The sequence below is a fragment of the Cucumis melo genome, chromosome 7 (genome assembly GCF_025177605.1).
Source record: "Cucumis melo cultivar AY chromosome 7, USDA_Cmelo_AY_1.0, whole genome shotgun sequence".
In the NCBI taxonomy this organism is placed as follows: domain Eukaryota; kingdom Viridiplantae; phylum Streptophyta; class Magnoliopsida; order Cucurbitales; family Cucurbitaceae; genus Cucumis; species Cucumis melo.
The window spans coordinates 25,173,483-25,193,995 of NC_066863.1; the positions used below are offsets into that span (position 1 = coordinate 25,173,483).

Consider the following 20,513-nt stretch of genomic DNA (forward strand, 5'->3'; position numbering starts at 1 on the left):
CTCACCACCCTCCGCATTTATTTTTATTCATTTTATTTTTTCAATCATTGCCGACAAACTATAAAAGATTATATATAAATGTTGAAATTTCTTCTTCTTCTTCTTCTTCTTTCCATAACAAACAAATATTCCTTTAGAATTTGTAAAAATACACTCAACCATTTTTTTTATATTCATATTATCGTTAATATTTAACTCTTTTAAAAAAAAATAATTATATTTAAAAATTTACTAAAAAAATAATTATATTTAAAAAATTACTAAAAAGTCATTACAAAATTATTAAAAATATTTACAAAATTTCAGACTCTATTTAACCATATGTATTTAACCATATACATAGATAGACATCTATCAATTAAATTTTTATTATATCTTATAAATTTTTTTATTCATTTTGCTATATTTCAAAATATCTTTTGTAAATATAATAAAATATCAGAAATAGATCATAATATAAATATATGGATCTATTGCATATAGTACCTCACTGTTGTCCGTCGTTTATAGAAATCTCATTGTTGTGTTATAAATATTTTCAATAATTTTTTTATACTTTAAAGCAACACTGAATTTAAAACTTATTAAAAATACAGTAGTATAATGAGATTTTTTTAAAAAATTATAAATATAGCAAAACTTACTAACGACAAACTTAATTCTCGATAGAATCGTATTAACGATATAGTCTATTATTAAATAAATTTTGTTCTTATTTGCAACTACTCAAACTAAAATATAACTAAAATATAATGTAATTTAGCCTTTTGTATTATTGTGGATTTTCTCAATTTAATTATTTAAGCCTCAAAATTTAAACAAAGATTCTTCTATTTGGTTCAACAACTTCTTGGAGCCATATTCTTGTTTTTTTTTTAAGTTCATCATTTTAAAATTGTGAAAAATCTTTGACTTTTTTTTAAAAAAAATACAAAAAATCTTTTTGTTGTTAATTTATAATTGGGTAGGGGAATTTTCCTAGATCTATAAGTTGCAACTTCAAACAAAAGCATTCTTTTTGGTAACTTCAGCATCTTTCCATCATCTCTAGTTTCAATTTGTATTTTTTATAGTTTCATTTTATTTTTAGATCTTATGATAGGGTTTTTTTTTTCTTGGTATCTATAATCTTTGTTTTTGCCTAAATTCAATATTATGAATTTCTTAACGAACACTTAGATTTTCATGCTAAAACATCTTTGATCACAAATGTACGTTTGAATTCTTGCTCAGTTGAATTATATGTTCGAATCGATAAATATTATACAGTGTTCTATTTTATCATGTTTTTTAGATTTCATATGTTTATTTTTCCAAACATTGTTGTGTGATATGATTTAAAAGCCGCTTAATAACAACTTAAAAAATTCTAAACATTTAATTCTGTATTTAATAGATTCAAAAGAGAAAGTTTTTAAAAATTTAGGAATGAATTTAGTTTAGGTCTAATGAAACTCTAAACTTTAATCCGTGTTTAGTAAATTTGTAGATTCTAGAAAATCATAAATCTCAAAAATTAAAATTGTAATCTTAAAATTTCATTGATCGGTTACAAACCTCAAAATTCACACGCTAAATGTGTAATTTGACTTAATTTTAGTTAATAAATAAATTGAGGCAATACCATCTTGTCCTTTTTTTTAGTTCTAATAACTTTTTAGTCGTTAATCTTTTGGTTAAGGATTATGAAAAACGTTTTTATCAACAATTGTACAAATATTACAAAGTGTATGATAATGTATATATATATATGTTAGAGCGTTGATTGTTTGTTTCCATATGAGTCTGTTATATAGGACAAGAAAAAATGTTGTAATAGAGAAATATATGACATTTGATTTAAAAAAAAAACTGTCAAGGAAAAGGTATTTTAATTTTAACAGTCAATTATAGTCATGCTATGTGTTTTATTGACATTTAATAATCGTTATGATCGACATATTCTTGACAGGAAAAAAATAGGAACATATATGAGTTCGTGACGTTTTATAATTATCGTCAATATGCAAATAATGACAGATAATTACTCTAATATGTGTGAAATGATGATAGTTAGTTATTTTGATCATAAAATATAAATAATGACATTTATTATTTATCAATAATAGATGATATGTGACATTTATTTTTTGTCCTGGAAACACTTATTGTGAGATTTTACAAATTGTCATAGATAGTCTTTCCTTGACAGACAATACAATGACTGAAAATAACTATTAAAATTTTTAAATATGACAGATTTTAACTGTGTAAGCCATTTTTCTAGTAGCGTAAGTTTGCACTTAAAAATACATATTAAATATTAAATTAGTTTGAATGTCTGTTTTAAGAATTTTAACATTATAAGAAGTGATGTTTAACTACGTCAACATCATTCTAATCATTTACCTTTAGGAAACAATCTCCAAAATTTGATATTTTTCATAACAGATTCAATCATCTTAGTCACTTACAAATACTCACTTTTTGCTAATTTGCTTCCTCTTTAAATTGTAGAATTGTACAATGTTTTCAATCAGATTTTCCAATTTGTTCTTCAAAAGGATGGAAAGATGGAAAATAAAGACATCGAAATCGTAAAAAAAATTAATGTAAATGACAAATTTGTGAAGTTATTTACAAAATATAATAAAATTTTAGATTATATCAATGATACACACTGATATATAATACATTTATAGATATCGATAAAATTTTGTCGGTATCTATCATTTGATGGAATCTAAAATTTGTTATATTTTGATTGATTCTGTTATATTTGAAAATGTCCCAATTTGACGATTCTCGTTGATTTTTAAATTTCAAAACAAAAATTTAAAAGAAAAAAGAGATAAAAGAAAAAGTGTTTGATTTTGAGTAAAAACCAAACTATGGATGTTGTTCCTTCAAAGGCATCAATGATTAAATAAAGTGAATTTCAAAAGTTTCTATAGTTTGATATATATTACTTAAAAAGAAAAAATTAGTTCAATTAAGTTTTATGTATAAAATTATGTTAAGAGAAACCCCACAACAAAATGCTTCCACTTTGCATATGTGACAAAATAGTTCTAATTAATTAGAAACCATATATTAACAACATTATGTATTTCCAAATATATTCCTTTGCTTATAACTTTTTACAACCCTATTTTGTATAATTTTTTTACCATTTATATGACAATTTTTTTAAAATTATTTATAAATCGGTAAGTATAATGGTTAACAATTTCAAGAATAATAATTAAGTATATAACAACATTTTAAAATAATTGCAAATATAACAAAGCTTATCGTTGATAGACTCCTACGATCTATTATTGACAGACCAATATTTGCAATATGATCCATTAATGATAGACTTTGACTGATTTTTCTATGTTTGCAATTTTTTAGGATATTGATATATATGCGTGTATTTGAATCTAATCGCTATTTTTCAATCATCTCTTTATAAATACAACAAAATGTCACTATATATTTGTGATGGACCACGATAATAGACTACTTATATCATATAGATGTAAGTAATAGTCTATCTTGATCTATCACGATCCACCGTAAATATATCGTGATATTTTGTAAATATTTTAATTTATTTTATTATATTTAAAAATAATACATTTATAAAACACTAGAGAATCTATTATAGTTGAATGTAAAGTCTATGGATCTTTTCCTATTAAGGCTATTATTGAATGATTCTTCTTTTTCTAAATCTCCATTGATTTATCACAATCATCCATTAAAGACTTAAACTTTAATTATTTGTTCATACTCATTGTGATGTTTTGTTGTTTTCTTAAATCTACAATTGATTGCATGTTCTTTGTTCATTGTTTTATCATATTCTTGGTTAATTGGTTTGTAATGGATAAACTCTATAAATATAATAACAAAAATAGTACAAAAGTGATATTTAAATTTGTTTTCTTTTTATTGATAATCGTTAATTTGTTTGTTTAAATCTTCTTATTCGATTAATTATTTTTATTGATTATCGATTAATATATATATATATATATATATATATATATATATATATATATATATATAATTGTTATTATTGATAGACGTAAGAAATGTGTATATGAATGGTAGACATTTTTATCGATGATACATAATAAAATTAGTGTATAAATGATATAATAATGATCATATCTGTAAAATAATCGTAATCATGTTCCTACATTTGGGAAACATATATATATATATCACAAATCTCTAATCTTTTAGAGTTATGTCAATTAAAAAAAAAACCAATATTCGAATGAACTTAAATCATGTATTTTCGTAAACATATCAACGTAACTTTCATCCATACTAAATATTGCGTGAAGTTCATAATTTTAGTCAATTGAGTTCCTAAATTTTCTCAAGTCAATTAATTTAGACTCTTTTATTACTATTACTTTTAAAAATCATTTATGTATTACCTCTGGAAAATATGTAGGCTTTTTCAAATCTATTTTTTTAAATTCATTCGTTTATGAAAATTTAAAAGTTTAATTGATACAATAAAGTCACATAATGTTTTCTTCAATTAAAACAAAATGAAATTGTAGAAGGTGTAAAATTAGTGTTTTTTCTTTCTTCGGTTCATGGTCTAAATCGATATAATTATTAATAATTTAAATGAATATAATCTAAAAAAAATTAAAAGATAAATTTATTATCTTTAACCTTTTTATGGTGGAAAATAAAAGTAAAAAAGATTATAAAAATGACAACTTTCATAAACTATTTACAAAATATAGCAAAATTCAAATTCTATTAATAATAAATATTGATAGACTGATATACTTCTATCGATTACCATTGATAGACAATGATAGAAGTTTATCAATTTCTATCCATGATAGTATCCAAAATTGTTTCACATTTTAATTTACTATATTTGAAAATTAAAAAAAAAAAAAAAAAAACTCAAAATTGTTGTTTTAGCCAAACCTAGCAAAGGCCACTACAAATATGTAATATAGTCCTTTCTTTCTTGAAGCCCAAACTTCTATTGGACTGCTGATATCCTAAAAGCCCATTCACAGGTCATACCAATCCTTCAAAACAAGGAATCATTAATAAACAAAATGTTTAACAGAAAAAAAAAAATCCTATCAAATTATTTATGGTAAGCAAAATTAAATTCATCGCCAAATTAAATTAAACACTCAAAGTTCAAACTAATGTATCTGTACTTTTCATATAATTACTATAGAATGTATAAACACATCACTAGGATAAATATTTATGTTGGATATTGATTATTAAGTATTGTAAAATTTTCTTTCTATTAGTTGATTGAATACGATTGAGAACAACTAAAACATACATTTAAGATTGTCTATTATTTATAAGCACAAATAAATTGAGTTGAAAAGTTCCAAGAAATATGTGAAAGTTTTCTTATTGGGGTAAATGTAATGTAACACTCTTTCCAAAAACAAGAAACTTTATGTATTTGAATGATAGTCTCACAATAACAAAGTTGCCAACTTAACCATACATTAACCGACAACTAGAAAGACATTATATTATCGATTAAAAAGTTAGATGTTAGTGTCCTCTATACAACGTTGACCTAAAAAAGTAGATAAACAAACATCGAAACAATCTAACTATTGTATTTTTTCTTAAGAAAAAAATATAAAGAATGAAATTTGAATATGAATTTAGAGAATACTAAGTGAAAGTTTTACAATTGAGTTAGTTACCGATATTGATCTTAATCCAATTGAGTTAGATGTTACTTGGTATATTAGTATTTTACGGTCAAAGAAGATTCCAAACTTAATCATTTTTCATAGTATAGCAATATCTACTTTTAGCTTAAACTCTCGACCATTGTTGTTTTACTTCTCGTCAATCGAAAGATCTTGTACCGAACAAAGATGGTTTTTTGATTTGGACTTTGCTTGTACTCTCAAGTCCCAACAAAAAACATAAACTACATTGTCACCAAATAGTCTAAGAAAACCTAATCTTTCAACAAACAACTTTACTTTAAAAAGCGAAAAACAAATACAAAAGTTGTCGAATACAATGAAAATCTATGGAAACAATTATCCAATGGAAGTAAAAGAAAAAAGGAAATCAATAAACAAGAGAGAGAGAGATTAAAGCACGGAACTTGAAATTGGATTGGGCAGAGAGATAAGAGAGTGGGATTAGTTTCAACCACAAAATAAGAAATGTTGAAGATGATGAAGATGGCGCCACGTGCAGAGAAGAGGAGGATTTTAGAGAGAGGCAAAAAAGAAGAGGAAAGATGAACAATTTACCAAACCCCATCTCAACCATCCATTTGTATCCCATCTTGAAACACAGACGTTGTTTGTGAAATATAATCAAAGAAAAATTTGGGACCCGCGTCTGATATGTAACTGGTGGGTGAGAATAATCGGAGAGGGCCATTCGTTTGTCCACTTCTCCACTCTCCCCCCTTCTCTCTTACAAAACTTGTGGTTATCGACTTCGCTCCCTTCATTGAGTGCTAATTTGACAAAAAAATCCATACCCTTTTCCACCCTCTTCTTCATTGGCTACCATGTGCTGTTCTTCACATTTATTATTGTTTTTGTTAACCCAATTGTCTTCTCGAATCTCCTTTTACCCTCTCAGGTCCCGCTAATCCAACCCCATTTCTTAATTTTCTCTGTTTCTTATTTTTTTATTTCTTTCAATTCCATTCTCTCTCTTACCCATCATCGTTTTCGTTGTCAAACGTCAAAACCCATCTCTAATGGAGCTTTAAATTGGTCTAGGAAACCTTAGGAACTTGTCGTTGTTGTCGTTATTGGTTCGTGAATTTTGGGTTGTTCGTGTTTTCGTCGAGGGGGTTTGGTTTATTATTTGGGGCAAATTCTTTTTTGGGTTTTGTTGTGCGGTTGATTTTGTTTGGGGGGAGGAAATGAGAGTGGGGAGCTTCAATTATGAGAACACTTTGTGACGCTTGTGAAAGCGCTGCCGCTATTGTCTTTTGTGCTGCTGATGAAGCCGCCCTTTGCCGCTCTTGTGACGAGAAGGTATTATTCTCTTGACTTTCGTCTTCTTCTTCTTCTTCTTCTTCTTTTTTCTTTCATTGTTTTTCTCTTATGTTTCTTCCCATGTTTCTTATGTTGGCTGATTTTGTTTAATCTTGATTGTGACCACTTCACCTGCGATGAGAATCTGGTGGATGATAATTGAATCTTGGATTATTGGCTTTTTATAATTATGGGTTGTTAGATATATGCCTGCCTGCATTAGATAGTCGTAATGCTGGTGGATCTTATACTCGAGGAGTCTCTTACTCCTTGCAATTTGCTGCAAATTTTCTCTACATTTGGCTGCTAGGAAAGAAAACTTTGGAATGAAGACTTCTGTTGTGGTCAATTTGGCAAGAAATATGCTCTATATCTGCATTGCCAGATCGATGTTTACAGCTCAAAATTGCTCATGTTGACTGTCACACCAAGTGGCTTTGAAGCATAACCCCAGCACTCGTTGAGTTTATGTAAAACAAGTTCTTACTAGCTGTTGTGTTGGATTTTTAACACGAGTATTGTCAGCATGAATGATAATTTGATTGTTCCTTGACACTTTGTTTCAATGTTCGGGCTTCCACTCATGTAGCTGATGGTTTATTGATTACCTTCTGAAGAATAGTAGATTGATATTTGAGTGGTTGTACTATAATTCTCATTCATTTTTATGCCATCTTATTCTTTCCTGTTTGCTGAGTCCTTATGTGTTTGGAAAAACTTAGTCATCATCCTCGACATTTTCATGTCTGTTTCTTGTAAAAGAACTGAATTTGAAGCTGACATCTTAACAAATATGTTGGAAACTTGGATGATAGGTTCATATGTGCAATAAACTTGCAAGTCGACATGTAAGAGTTGGCCTTGCAAATCCCAGTGATGTTCCCCGTTGTGATATATGTGAGAATGCACCTGGTATGGAGGTCTTTCCTTTTGTTTTTGTATTTGTTAGCTCTGTTATATATTGTGATTTGGGATGGGGTTAACTTAGATAAATTTTATATTTCGCCTTTGAAATTGTATGTAGCTTTCTTTTACTGTGAGATAGATGGAAGTTCCCTTTGTTTGCAATGTGACATGATCGTTCATGTTGGAGGGAAAAGGACACATAAGAGATACCTTTTGCTACGGCAGAGGGTTGAGGTTGGTTGATAGACTGCGATATGACCTCGTGCATTTTCCATATATTTTCGGATTGGGGTTTTGAAGTTCTTATTCTTTTCCAGTTTCCAGGAGACAAACCTATAAATCTTGATGATCCATCTCCACAGTCCAAGGTTCCTAATGAGATTGGTAAAGTACATAATCAGCCACCACCGCATAAAGTGACAGTAGAAGACACCCAGCAAAATCATCACCGACTATCACCTGTTCGAGAGGCCAATGATGATGGTCATGCCGAGACTGATACGAAAATGATCGATTTGAATATGAAGCCTCATAGGGTCCATGGCCAGGCTGCTAATAATCAGGTTCAAATGCTTTTACTCATCTCTTCCTTCAATAGTGTTCAACTGTTTATATGCACTGTGGCATCGTATCCATTCGGAATTTTCAAAATGGTTCCAATTTCCTAATTTAATCGCCAACTCGTCATTACTATTGAGTGACAACTTGTCTATTAGATGAAACAACCTCTTTGGAACAACTTTTCAAGGGCTTTGAAAAAGAGAGGTTAAAGTAGTGTGATCTTAAAAGAGTTTTTAAACACACAGAAAATTATTCCAAACCGACCTTAAACCAACCAATTGATTTACTCTGACAACTAATAGAAAATGAATGGATCCATACCATGTCCTTGTCCTCCTTTGCTATAAAGTATCTCATGATCGATCAACTACTGTGTTTATATGTATTAATGTTGCAAGTATAGTTGCCGCACAGATATTAGAACCAACAAAAACCAAAGCTTATCATCATACTTGCTGGTATCCATATTAGCAAAGATATGTTTAGTCCAGAGATATTACATAATTTTCCAAGACATGTATACACGTGTAGTAATTAATAATTCGGTTTCCTTTTCAGGATCTATGATCATGAACAAACAAAGCATGGATTTTGATAACACATCGACACCATTGCATTCATCAATCTTCCCCTTGCTTCTGATTCAAAGCAGAAGCTGTCACGGTTGGTCGTAGTGGAAACTTACATTGTTTGTTTCGGTGGGGGGGGGGGGAGGGGGGGACGGTGTCGAGCTTGTTTAGTAATCTGTAGAGAAGTGGTTGGATAGATTTGAAAGCAAAAAAAAAAAAAGATAAGATAAAAGCAGTGCTTTTTTAGTGAAATTGAAGGTGCTGTAATATTACAAACTGAGACACAGACCCAGCCAGCAGTTGTTGGGAGGGCAAGTTGGTGTAGGGTACCCCTTCTTTTGTATTTGGTTGGAACAAAAACAAAAACAAAATACAAAAAGGCGGCTGCTTTCATTTTACTTCGGTAGTTCTGTTGAGAACTATAATGGATAGAGGAAGCTTCCCATTATTTGTTTCTTCCTTTTTCCTTTCAAAATCATTTTTAAAAGGTATGGTTGCAAATACATCAATTTGGTCCAAACTATTCGTAGATGCAGCACAATAGAGAAGAATTAAACTATCCAAAATATTTACTTTCTATCGCAAGATGGTGAATACATCGTCAATTTTTATCACTTAAGTGATTGATGTATATTCGAATTTGAAAATAAAAGTTTTACTATATTTGTAAATAATTTAGTTCATTTGAAAACATTCTTTGTTTATTATATTTGCGATTTTTTTATGATGTTACTGTATAGTTCAATTGCAATTATCTTTTAAAATATAATTTTATGTTTTCTTGGGTTTTCATTATCCTTTGGTTGGTCGTTAAAGTTTCAGTTTGATTTTGAAGATTTAATCATTCTGCACTTAAAGTAAATCTCCAACAGTCCTTTCATGGCTTTTTGTTAAAAGATTATTAAGTAAAATAAAACCATCCATTTAAATAAATTCTGAGAAGAAAATTGCTCTTTGGTCGAATTGCAAATTTAGTTTCTGAATTTACAAGAATTTTGTTAAATTATAAAGACAATTTATATGATTATATAGAACTGTGAGAATTAAATTAGACGTTTTTTTAAATTTTAATTTTCTTATAATAATAATAATAATAATAGAATTCGAATTTATAATTGAACATCTTTCATTTATTTAGAAAATCAAATAAAACTTCATGAAAAATGATTTTTTTTCCTACCATTTCACTTTTTTCTTTTTCAAAATGGTTAATAGAAAAAAGGAAGATAAGGTTTAAAGTAATTTTTATGTGAAATTTAGATACTATAATGCAAGATTTGAAAATTGAGGCACCAAAAGTAACCCATCAAAAGTTTATGGATACGTTATGTTAACAAGCAAGCAAGAAAAAAGAGAGAGAGAGAAAGCTTATGGATATGGATGAAATTTAGGAATTAAAATATAAATTTAAAAAGTAATTTTTAAAATATTGTTTTTTCTAGATGACATTACTTAATAATTAAATCAAATGGACAATTTTTTTTTTCTATAATTATCCATTTTATATTATAGCAATTTTAATATGACTTTTGTCCTATTTCATGAAAACTACACTTTTAGAGTCCATATATTCAAGTGTGATGTTTAAGTATTAAGTTTATAAAATAATTGGTATTGGTCCCTTAATTATAATCACTCTTTCATTAATGATATTAGCAAAAATATAATTAGAGAAGCTAAATTATGATGTTACTTCATTTATATGATTAATTATATATATGGAATAGTCTAAGCAAGTAACATCATCCTAGGAGTTAACTAATTTTATTAAATTAATTGTGAAGAACTCATTTGAATACTTTTCAAAGATTAAAAATGTCCAAATTCAAATCTCATTAGTGTATTTTCAGCTATTTATCAAAATTATTATTTAGAGTTATATATATAAAACTAAGGTTCTTTAAATACAATGTAAATTCTACTACATATATTACGAAAGTAACCCTAAAGTACAGTGATAGTTGCAGTTGTACCATCAAATCTCCATTAATACAAGTTTGATGGCTCAATTTTTATAATCCCGAAATTTAATTTCTATAACTATGGTAAGACATTTGAGAGTTCTTTAACACTAGCAGTGATAGTAATTTTCACAATTGAAAGCTTACAAGTATAATTACTAGCAATGTTTAAGATATCGATATCGATAAAAATATCGAAATCTTAATTTTAAAAAACTCCAATGAAAATATTGATTTCAAATGTTATTTCTAGAAAAATAATAATCAAAACATAAGTTTAAATTAGTAAATGAACATTTATTATTTTTAAATAAGCAAATATGTCCCGTACATTTTAATGTTTATATTTTCTATTTAATTTTCTACGTTATAATGGAAATATTGATTCATCCCTTATATTGATATTAAATTTATGAAAATGTGGAAATATCGATAAAAATTTGACACGTTGATCAAAATTATTTAATACTATAATTTCAACTACCACCATAATTTAAGATCGGTTTTTTTAATTCGTCCTCAATTTTAATACTAATTTTTTCGTTAAGAAGATACTATATTGCCCTTTGAATCGACACTCCCGACTTGGACCTTCATCATCACAATGTGACTTTGAAGTTACTCAAAAACAATAATTTTGTTTTCAAAGGTACTCAAAAAGAGTAATTAATTAGTTAATACAATACTTCCAAATTACATTTAACATTTGACTTAAAAGAGACTTTCACGTTTTACCGTGTTTAACCACGTTTTACGTGCAATAATTACAGTTTGGCAAAATAAACGGCTCATAGTCCAAATTTATTACTTTCGTAAAAATGAAATTGAAAAAAAAAAATTCTAAACTATGAAAGGTAAAAGAAGTATGGAAACATCTAATATATTTGATATGCTAATGATATATACTCGATACACTAAAAAATATGTATTTACAAAATGAATTTTTTTTGACATATTTTAAATATTATATTCTTAATTGGTTACTCACTAGGTTTCTTTTTTCTACTTTTGATACAATATTTTTGGGATAGATAAACTTGGTTGAAATATTATTTTGATCTCTAAACTTTGTATCTTGTTTTATTTTAGTCTCTAAACTTTTAAAAATATCTATTTTAGCCCTTGAATTTTTGAAAAAAATTTACTTTAGCCTCTGGCGTTAGGATTTCGTTAACTTTTAATGGAATGATTATGTGGCTTCTATATTTGATTCTAAATTATTCATCATATTAATTAAATTGATAAATAACAACAAAATCTTACTAATTTATTCTATAAATTTTTTATGTCAATAGAAAAAACATAATTAACGGACATTTAAATCAAATAAACCCTCCTTCTGGTTCACCACTATGTACTTATTTATTTATTTTTATTTATTTATTTTTTTCAAATTGAAATCTTGAAGCAAATGAAAAGATGATATTGAATAGAATAAAAAAATAAAATAAAATTCACATAGTGGTATTAACATCAAATTGCAAGTGGAAAATAAACTAGAAAAATAAAATATGTAAAAACTATGCATAGAAAAAAAACTCTATAAATATTCTCAAAATATATTACAAAACCCCCCAAAAAGAAAATAAAGAATTGGAAGATGAGAAAAAAAAGCACATCTAAACTACACACAAAAAAAAGTGTAGATAAATTGCATCTAACAAATGAGATGAGAAAGTAAAGTAGAATACCAATATGCCAAAATAGTGACGACCAAAATTTGAAAGACAATTCCTTCATGACATCCTATAAATATTAATTTACCATCTAGTCTTTAATTACAATTAAAACTCTAAATTATTAGGAGCGGTTATCTTATTTGGCAACATCTAAATATTGAAGTCGGCTCATCATTATGCTAGAGAGTTAACGAAATTTTAACGACATAAAATAAAATATATAATTTTAAAAGCTTAAGAATTAAAACAAACGCTTCTAAAAATTCTATAACCAAAATAGAATAGGAGACAATTTACATACCAAAATAGAATTTAAACCTTTCTTTCTTGGTAAGGAAGAAAGAAGAAGGTAAGTTGAATTTTAAGTGTACCTAAAATGCCTTCTTCTTCCTTTCTCCTTTCTAATATTTTGGATGACTTTAAAATCCACCTTTTCTTTTTAGAAAAAAGTTATTAATTATCGGAGAAAAAATACACATTATTTTTTTAAAATTTTATTTAGTTGAACAATGTGCATCGATGTTTTAATAATTTATGAAAATAAAAAATAAAACTCAATTTAGTCATAGAGTTAAGTGAAAGAGTCAATGCAACTCTATAATGTTAAATATGTCTATAATTTGAACAAAGTTATTTTTATTTCAAATAGATTTTTTTAAAGCTACAAGCTTTTGATAAAAAATTTAAAATTTTATATGTTGAATGGATCCTTCATTAAATTTTTTAAAATGAGATACAATAATTAAACTATATTTGCACATTAAATATGTTAATAAATGACAATTCAATATTTTAACAACAATTTAATGTTATTCTAAAAAAATGACAATTTAATACCAATTGGCAAACTTTTGTAATTTTCTGAGGAGGTTCTAATTGAGAATTACATGGAATAAGGATTTGTTATCAAATTTAAAAACATTAAATAAAATAATTGCTTATTGGACCTTTCTAAATCATCAAATTTAACATCTTAAAAAATCATAAAAAAAAAAATCTTTTCAAAATATAATAAAATAAACAAACATATTAATAAAATATATCAAAATATCAATATTTATTTAATAATAGACTAAGATAAACTATTGTGTATATCAAATATATAATTCATAATCTATTCTCGATTATTATGGATGAATCATATATTTTTATTTAAAATAATTATTTAGAAAGAAAACACGAATACATTCTTGAGTATGTAAATTACAAAAAATAGTAAAAAAAGAAAAAAGAACATTTGGCAAGAGTATTTACTTGTTTTTTTTTTTATAGTTACAAAATGTAGCAATTATATTCAAAATAATTAAGCATATAGCAACATTTTTAAAAAATTGAAAATATAACAAAATCTGTCAAAATCTATCGATAAGAGTTTATCACCGATAGACCATGTAGTAAATGTTGGTTTATCTTATCATAAGAGTCTATCAACGATGGAAGTCTATCATTGATAGACTTTGCTATATTTGCATTTTTTTTTTAAAATATTGCTACATATTTAATAATTATTCTAAAATTGCTACCTATTATAATTATTATTTTTTAATTGTAATAAATTTTATTTTTTTTAGAAGTTTTGTTGTTTAGTTTTTATATTTATAAAAAATCTTAAAAGTAAAAAAAATTAGTTATCCAATTTTCCAATTGAATAAAATCAGTTCTTCGGGGAAAGAAGGAAGATGAAAAAAGGTGGGTGCACATGAATGAATATATACGCATTTCTCGGAGTTAAGCTCACAATTTGTTGATTCTATTCGATTTGGCGTCGATTCCAGATTTCCATCAAGCATGGGGAAGATCCTGACGACTGCTCGATTATGGTTGGTGATGACGGCGGTGGCGTTTTCTTCTCCCGCGTTCATAACCGCCCACGTTACTCCTCGCACTGTACTTAATCGGTTGTCTTCAACCAGCTCGTTCTTAACCCGGACGGAGCTTTGGTTTAACCAGACTCTCGATCACTTCTCCCCTTATGTAAAGATTGAACTTTTTCTTACGTCTTATTTGGAGTTCGATTGCTTTAATCACAGTTAGCGAGGATGCTGAATTTGAGTCTAGGATAATTGCTAAGTGAATTGCATCTACTTAGCTTGACTCTTAGTTCTTCATTTTTTTCGCGTTTGTTTGAAATATCTTTTAACCGATTGAGCTTCAGGAATTTAATATTTGCTTTTAGCTGAAATAAGTGACATACGCTAGTTTTGACCTATAAGGAAGTAGGAAGATATTTTTCGATCTTTGTGTTTTTTGGTCGGTCTGAAGAATATATGTGATAATTTATTGGGATGGAAATTAATTTTGATTTGTTTCTTTCTTACCCTACCACCAAGTAATGTTATAAATGAGTTCAACGGTGTTGAGTTCACATATACTGTACAAACGTAACAGTTTGTCTTCAATTTTATTTTAGAGTTTCTTGTATATGTAAATGTGATTCTCATTAGTTCAAGGTAATGTAATTATGCTCACTCTTGGGTGCTAATATATGCAGAATCATGATAAGTTTCCGCAGCGCTATTATGAGTTCCTTGACTACTTTCGGATTTCAGATGGTCCGATATTTTTAAAAATTTGTGGTGAAGGCCCGTGCAATGGGATAAGCAACGATTACCTTGGTGTACGTTCAACAATTTCTTCAATCATTTAAAGATACTCTTTGGTTATATGGCCTCTTTATTTACAATGTGAGGAACGAAAAATGCTTTTCTAATCACGTCCTGCTAAAAAATACAAAGTGGTGAATGTTTGTAAAAATGTATTCGAGAAAGGAGGGTGTTGCTGATATATATTTTTGGAGTTCTTGCTTACTTGTTTTGGTCAAAGTTATGACACCGGTGGATGTTTGTAAAATGTATCTAAGAAAGAACAAAGATGTGTGTTGTACAGGTAGATTTTAGTAGTGCTTGTATGCAAGTTTAGTTCAAAATTAGCAAGTGCTGAATGCTTGTAGGAAATATGTTAGAGAAAGGAGGGTGTTGTTCATCTTAATGCGAGAATTGCTTGTAGGTAGATTGAGGGATAGACAGATAGAGAAGAATGTGAGAGAGTGACTGACTGAGCGAGAGAAATCTATCTTCTCAAGTTTATTTATTTGAGGAGGTTATCTCCTTTCTCATGCTCATTAATGTTATGCAGGTTTTGGCAAAGAAATTTGGAGCAGCTATTGTTTCTCTTGAGCATCGGTACTATGGGAAGAGTTCCCCTTTCAAGTCATTGACGACAAATAATTTGAGATATCTTTCGTCCAAGCAAGCTTTGTTTGATTTGGCTGTTTTCCGTCAGTACTATCAGGTAATTATTGTCCAATTTAGAAGGTAAAGCAGATTGAAATAACTCATTTGTTTTCACTTGCCAAATGGCTCACAATCTGAAGAGGTTTTTTTTTTTTTTTTTTTTTTTTTTTTTTTTTTTTTTTTTTGGAAAAGGAAAGAAAATGTGGTATTGGATTTTCACACATCACTACGGCTTTACTAGCCTAGTGTTTTAACCCACATTTATGTTCAATGATTTACTTACCATTCTGCTAAAATAGGCTTGACTTGTTTCTTTCCCTCAGATTGTATGTGTGTTTATGTCCGTCTGTTGATGATTTACTTGCAGGATTCGTTAAATCTGAAGCTAAACAAGAAGGGTGAAAACCCATGGTTCTTTTTTGGTGTCTCATATCCCGGTGCTCTTAGTGCATGGTTTCGACTTAAGTTCCCTCATTTAACTTGCGGAAGTCTTGCAAGTTCTGCTGTTGTACTTGCTGTCTATAACTTCACTGAATTTGACCAACAGGTGATTTAAATATAATATTATTGATTATTTTCATTCTGCTACTTGATTCAAACACCTTCAGATTCTGTGCCAGAATAACATCTAGTCTATCAAACGTTATTTTAATGTTCTCCTTTGTACAATATCCTGAGTAGTCTTTTTTTATGTAGATTGGCGAGTCTGCTGGGCCAGAGTGCAAGGCTGTTTTACAAGAAACCAATCGACTTGTTGAACAAAGATTTGAAACAAACAAAAAAGAAGTGAAGGCATTGTTTGGTGCGGGAGAGGTTGACTTTCCATTTAATCATCTATGTTAGGACAGTGTAATTGCTATTCTCTTTATTTGGCTGCTATCTGTTGATATCTAGCCTGTGTTTACAGTTGGAAATAGATGGAGATTTCTTTTATTTACTGGCAGATGCGGCTGTCATAGCGGTAATTTCAGTCTTGGATGACCTATTGACCTTTCTTTCTGTAGTTTTCTTTTAGTTTTCAAATTTGGTATCTTTATTTGTTAAAATTCTGCAGTTTCAATATGGGAATCCAGATACATTATGCTCTCCTCTTGTTCAAGCAAAGAACGCGGGAAATGACTTAGTGGTATTCATGTCTTTCTTCTAAGCTCTTACCTTTATTTGTTGTAATCATTTTTTGTTTCACCATAAAAATGGGGGAAATTTGTACATTTTAGAAAAATAGGATGGGCAGGAGGAACTGGATGAAAAGTTTCAGAGGTATTGAAGTACATCAATTAGATGCCCAATATGTAATAAGCCTAAAAAAGAAGGCAAGAAATGAATTTTGAGCCATCCTAAAAAATTTATCCTCTTACGTTTCCCTCAGAATCTGTGTTTATTGCTCTCCTACTGGAGCATTGGATAGCCATGATGGTGAAGTCAAAAAGAATTTTGTTTCCTTCATTTCTTCTCCAACACGCAAACTTTTCGCATGAAAGTTAGTGATAGTTACTTCAGTTTAATTCTTGGATATACCTGCTTCTTTCCCCAAACATTCAAATCAAACTTTGTTCCCAAGCATAGGCACCAAATTTGGGTTATCTATATTTATCAAGAAAATGTGTCTGATGGTTTGACAAAAAATTTGGGCAAAGATGTCAAACAAGTTATCTGTCAATAAATAAAAAATTCAATCTATGGAAAACAAACGATTGCCGACCTCCTATCTATATTGTCAATATCCTTAAAATTGTTCTTAAAAGGACCCGTTTTTAAGGACAGTTTACAGGTTTCTTCTTTGTTCATAAGATGCAAGCTAGTGCATGCGTACAGGTTATTATCAGCTTCATTAGATATCTCAATCTTTGAATGCCGCTTACTTTCTCCTGCAGGATGCCTATGCCAAATATGTTAAAGATTATTACATTGGAACTTTTGGCTCTAGTGTTCAGACTTACAATCAGAAAAATTTAAAAAACACCACTCCAGGTGAAGATAGTGCGGACCGGTTGTGGTGGTTTCAAGTTTGTACTGAAGTTGCATATTTCCAGGTTGCACCAGCAAATGATAGCATGCGTTCATCTAAAGTGGATACAAAGTATTCTTCCACTCTCCAATTCACGGATTCCATTCTTTTGATCAGTGTTTTTTTCTTCTTCTTTTTTTTTTGTCACAGTCCGATGTTCCTTTTACTGCGATTTCTTAATAGCTTGCCTAATGGCAGGTATCATTTGGATCTTTGTAAGAACGTTTTTGGAGAGGGCATTTATCCGGATGTAGACACCACAAATATTTATTATGGAGGCACAGGAATTGCAGGTGCATACTTTGTCGTCTTTTCCACTACCATTACTTCACCTTAGTTCATTATTCATGGCTCCTATGCTATTAGTTTGAGAAGTCAGTCGCTTTAACCGCCATCTCTATAGTTTCTGCTTATTTTTACTAATGAAATTCAAAGCTCTCTTTGGCAAGTTTGACACACAATAAATATTTTAAATGTGGATATGCCAAGCCTTTCAGTTACCAAATTCTCGTTTAGCCATTATCAGGGGCAACCACATTGTTTCCAGTCGTACTTTACAGATCTTATGAAAACAAAAATTTCTTTTGCAGGTTCAAAAATAGTTTTTACAAATGGTTCACAAGATCCTTGGCGCCATGCATCCAAGCAAATATCATCTCCTGAGAGTGAGTTTTGAATTATTTTGCTGATTCTTGATATTCATTCCTCTAGCGTATGCGAACTTCCCAGCCTTGAAGTGATCTTAGGCAAGGTTAATTTCGTAATTGGCTCTGGGCTGTGGGTTTGCCTGGAAAGAGTTTTTGTTGCATCAAAGGTTTTCATAGATTTTGTTAAATTATGTCAAACAAATTTTACGTAAAGTAATGTTTACTGTAATCGAAAGCCATGCTGCTATTGAATTTTTTTAGGACATTCATTCATAATGTTATTTACAATCTCTTTTTCTTTTCTGTCTTTTTTTTTTTCTCTGCTCAAACTCAGTGCCATCGTACCTCATAACATGTCACAATTGTGGCCATGGAACTGATTTGCGAGGATGCCCTCAATCTCATCTAAACATTGAAGGTATGTAAAGGTCTACTAATTTACCCTTTCTTCCGCATTCAAATTATTAAATTGATTTTGATCGAGCATTGAGATTCATGGGAGTCGATCTTAATCTCACATAGACCTCCAAAGTCCAAAATGAATAAGAAGCAAAACAATATTTAAACCATACATTTGTTATTTTTATAATAAGCACAAGAATCTACTTGATCATTACCATTTGAAGCTTCATATAATGGTCTAAATCTTACCTTTTTCCCGCTCTCTCTCTTTAGGTAATGCTCAAAACTGTAGTTCTCCCGATGCAGTTCACAAAGTTAGGCAGCAGTTGGTGGAAAAGATGGATCTTTGGTTGTCAGAATGTCAATCCACCACTGGTAGGAATAATATTTGAAGCACAAAGTCAAGCCCTCATGCTTAACTCTTAACTACTTTGACTTGTTTAGAATAATTTTTCAAGGGTCATAAGTGGTAAAAAGGTTTAAACACTTAAAAAGTTTTAAGTGTTTGGAACGCACCTTAAATTACACACTCTAATCACTGTCTGTGTGCATTATCCTCGAAACAGATGTTTAATTGCTCAGGACATATGAATCCTACTCCGCATTCTCCTGATGTGACCAAGGAGCATAACTTATGTAGGCAACGTAATTTTACCGAATTTTAAATAATATGAATATATTTATATACATTCATAAGTTGACCATCACATTTGTCATTTGGTCATTTGACATCTGTAATGTGTTGTTCTATGGGTAGAAAATTGATCTTATGCTGTTCTTTTTAGAATAATCATTTATAAGTTACTCTTTATATTTTGTAAATTAAAGCTCATACCTGTCGTATGTTATTGAACCTTTCTTTAGTACCTGCAAAATTTGCAAATGTATTATATTGTTTCATATAAGATTATTTATGAGATGCTTTTGATTTTAGAGGGGTAGATTGATTGATTGATAGTTGCTTGATTTTACCGTTGTCAAAGATTTGTAGGGTATTAGACTATAGGTTGGTGACTACTCGTTACTATAGCTTGAATTGAAACTGTATTGTTTACCATTTAACCCTATCCGACCATTAGCCAACTCATTGTAGTTTCGTATTGTAATATAGGTAGAGATGATTTTCCCACGGGTAGGGGGCGAGGATTTTCCGAGGGGATTTTACGGGAACGGATTCCTCGTGAAAAATATTCTATGTTTTTTTCTAAGTTTAATCACATGTTCCAATCTACATTTACTTAAAATGCATTTCCATTGTTGTTTTATTTTCGATAGAATATTATTAGTTTTTTATTTAAAACAATTTGATACATTTAAAAATCTATCCATAAAATTTAAAAATACATATAAAGAAAATCAAATATCAATTCATAAGCATTCTAACAAATTTCAACTACATCATATGTTTTAATTTTTTAAGAAAAGTTTACAAATCTTAAAGCAAAACAAAACATATGCATATATTTTTAAAAAAGAAGCTCGCAACATAGAAATGGAATTAAGAAAAAAATTAAAAAATGGATTAGAGAATTAGGGAAAAAAATTT

At 29.0% G+C, this 20,513-nt stretch overlaps 2 protein-coding genes across 5 annotated transcripts; both read left to right on the forward strand.

The window, feature by feature from the left end:
- The first annotated feature begins 6,362 nt into the window (after positions 1-6,362).
- LOC103493176 (B-box zinc finger protein 18-like) lies at positions 6,363-9,435 on the forward strand. 2 transcript variants are annotated; one of them, XM_008453835.3, is made up of 5 exons: positions 6,363-7,001; positions 7,817-7,913; positions 8,026-8,141; positions 8,225-8,470; positions 9,027-9,435. In XM_008453835.3, the coding sequence occupies exons 1-5, from the start codon at positions 6,909-6,911 to the stop codon at positions 9,033-9,035; spliced, it is 561 nt and encodes a 186-aa protein (XP_008452057.2). In that variant the 5' UTR covers positions 6,363-6,908; the 3' UTR covers positions 9,036-9,435. The 2 variants fall into 2 exon arrangements, with proteins under 2 accessions (XP_008452057.2, XP_050943117.1); XM_051087160.1 differs by having other exon boundaries at positions 6,394-7,001; positions 8,225-9,435.
- A 4,886-nt stretch (positions 9,436-14,321) lies between these two features.
- On the forward strand, positions 14,322-20,232 carry LOC103493177 (probable serine protease EDA2). 3 transcript variants are annotated; one of them, XM_051087157.1, is made up of 13 exons: positions 14,347-14,651; positions 15,169-15,294; positions 15,813-15,968; positions 16,278-16,457; positions 16,607-16,723; positions 16,818-16,871; positions 16,965-17,036; positions 17,785-17,990; positions 18,117-18,211; positions 18,509-18,583; positions 18,900-18,983; positions 19,241-19,342; positions 20,079-20,232. In XM_051087157.1, the coding sequence occupies exons 1-13, from the start codon at positions 14,466-14,468 to the stop codon at positions 20,207-20,209; spliced, it is 1,584 nt and encodes a 527-aa protein (XP_050943114.1). In that variant the 5' UTR covers positions 14,347-14,465; the 3' UTR covers positions 20,210-20,232. The 3 variants fall into 3 exon arrangements, with proteins under 3 accessions (XP_008452058.1, XP_050943114.1, XP_008452059.1); XM_008453837.3 differs by lacking the exon at positions 20,079-20,232 and adding an exon at positions 19,534-19,654 and having other exon boundaries at positions 14,348-14,651; XM_008453836.3 differs by lacking the exon at positions 20,079-20,232 and having other exon boundaries at positions 14,322-14,651; positions 19,241-19,654.
- Positions 20,233-20,513: the final 281 nt, after the last annotated feature.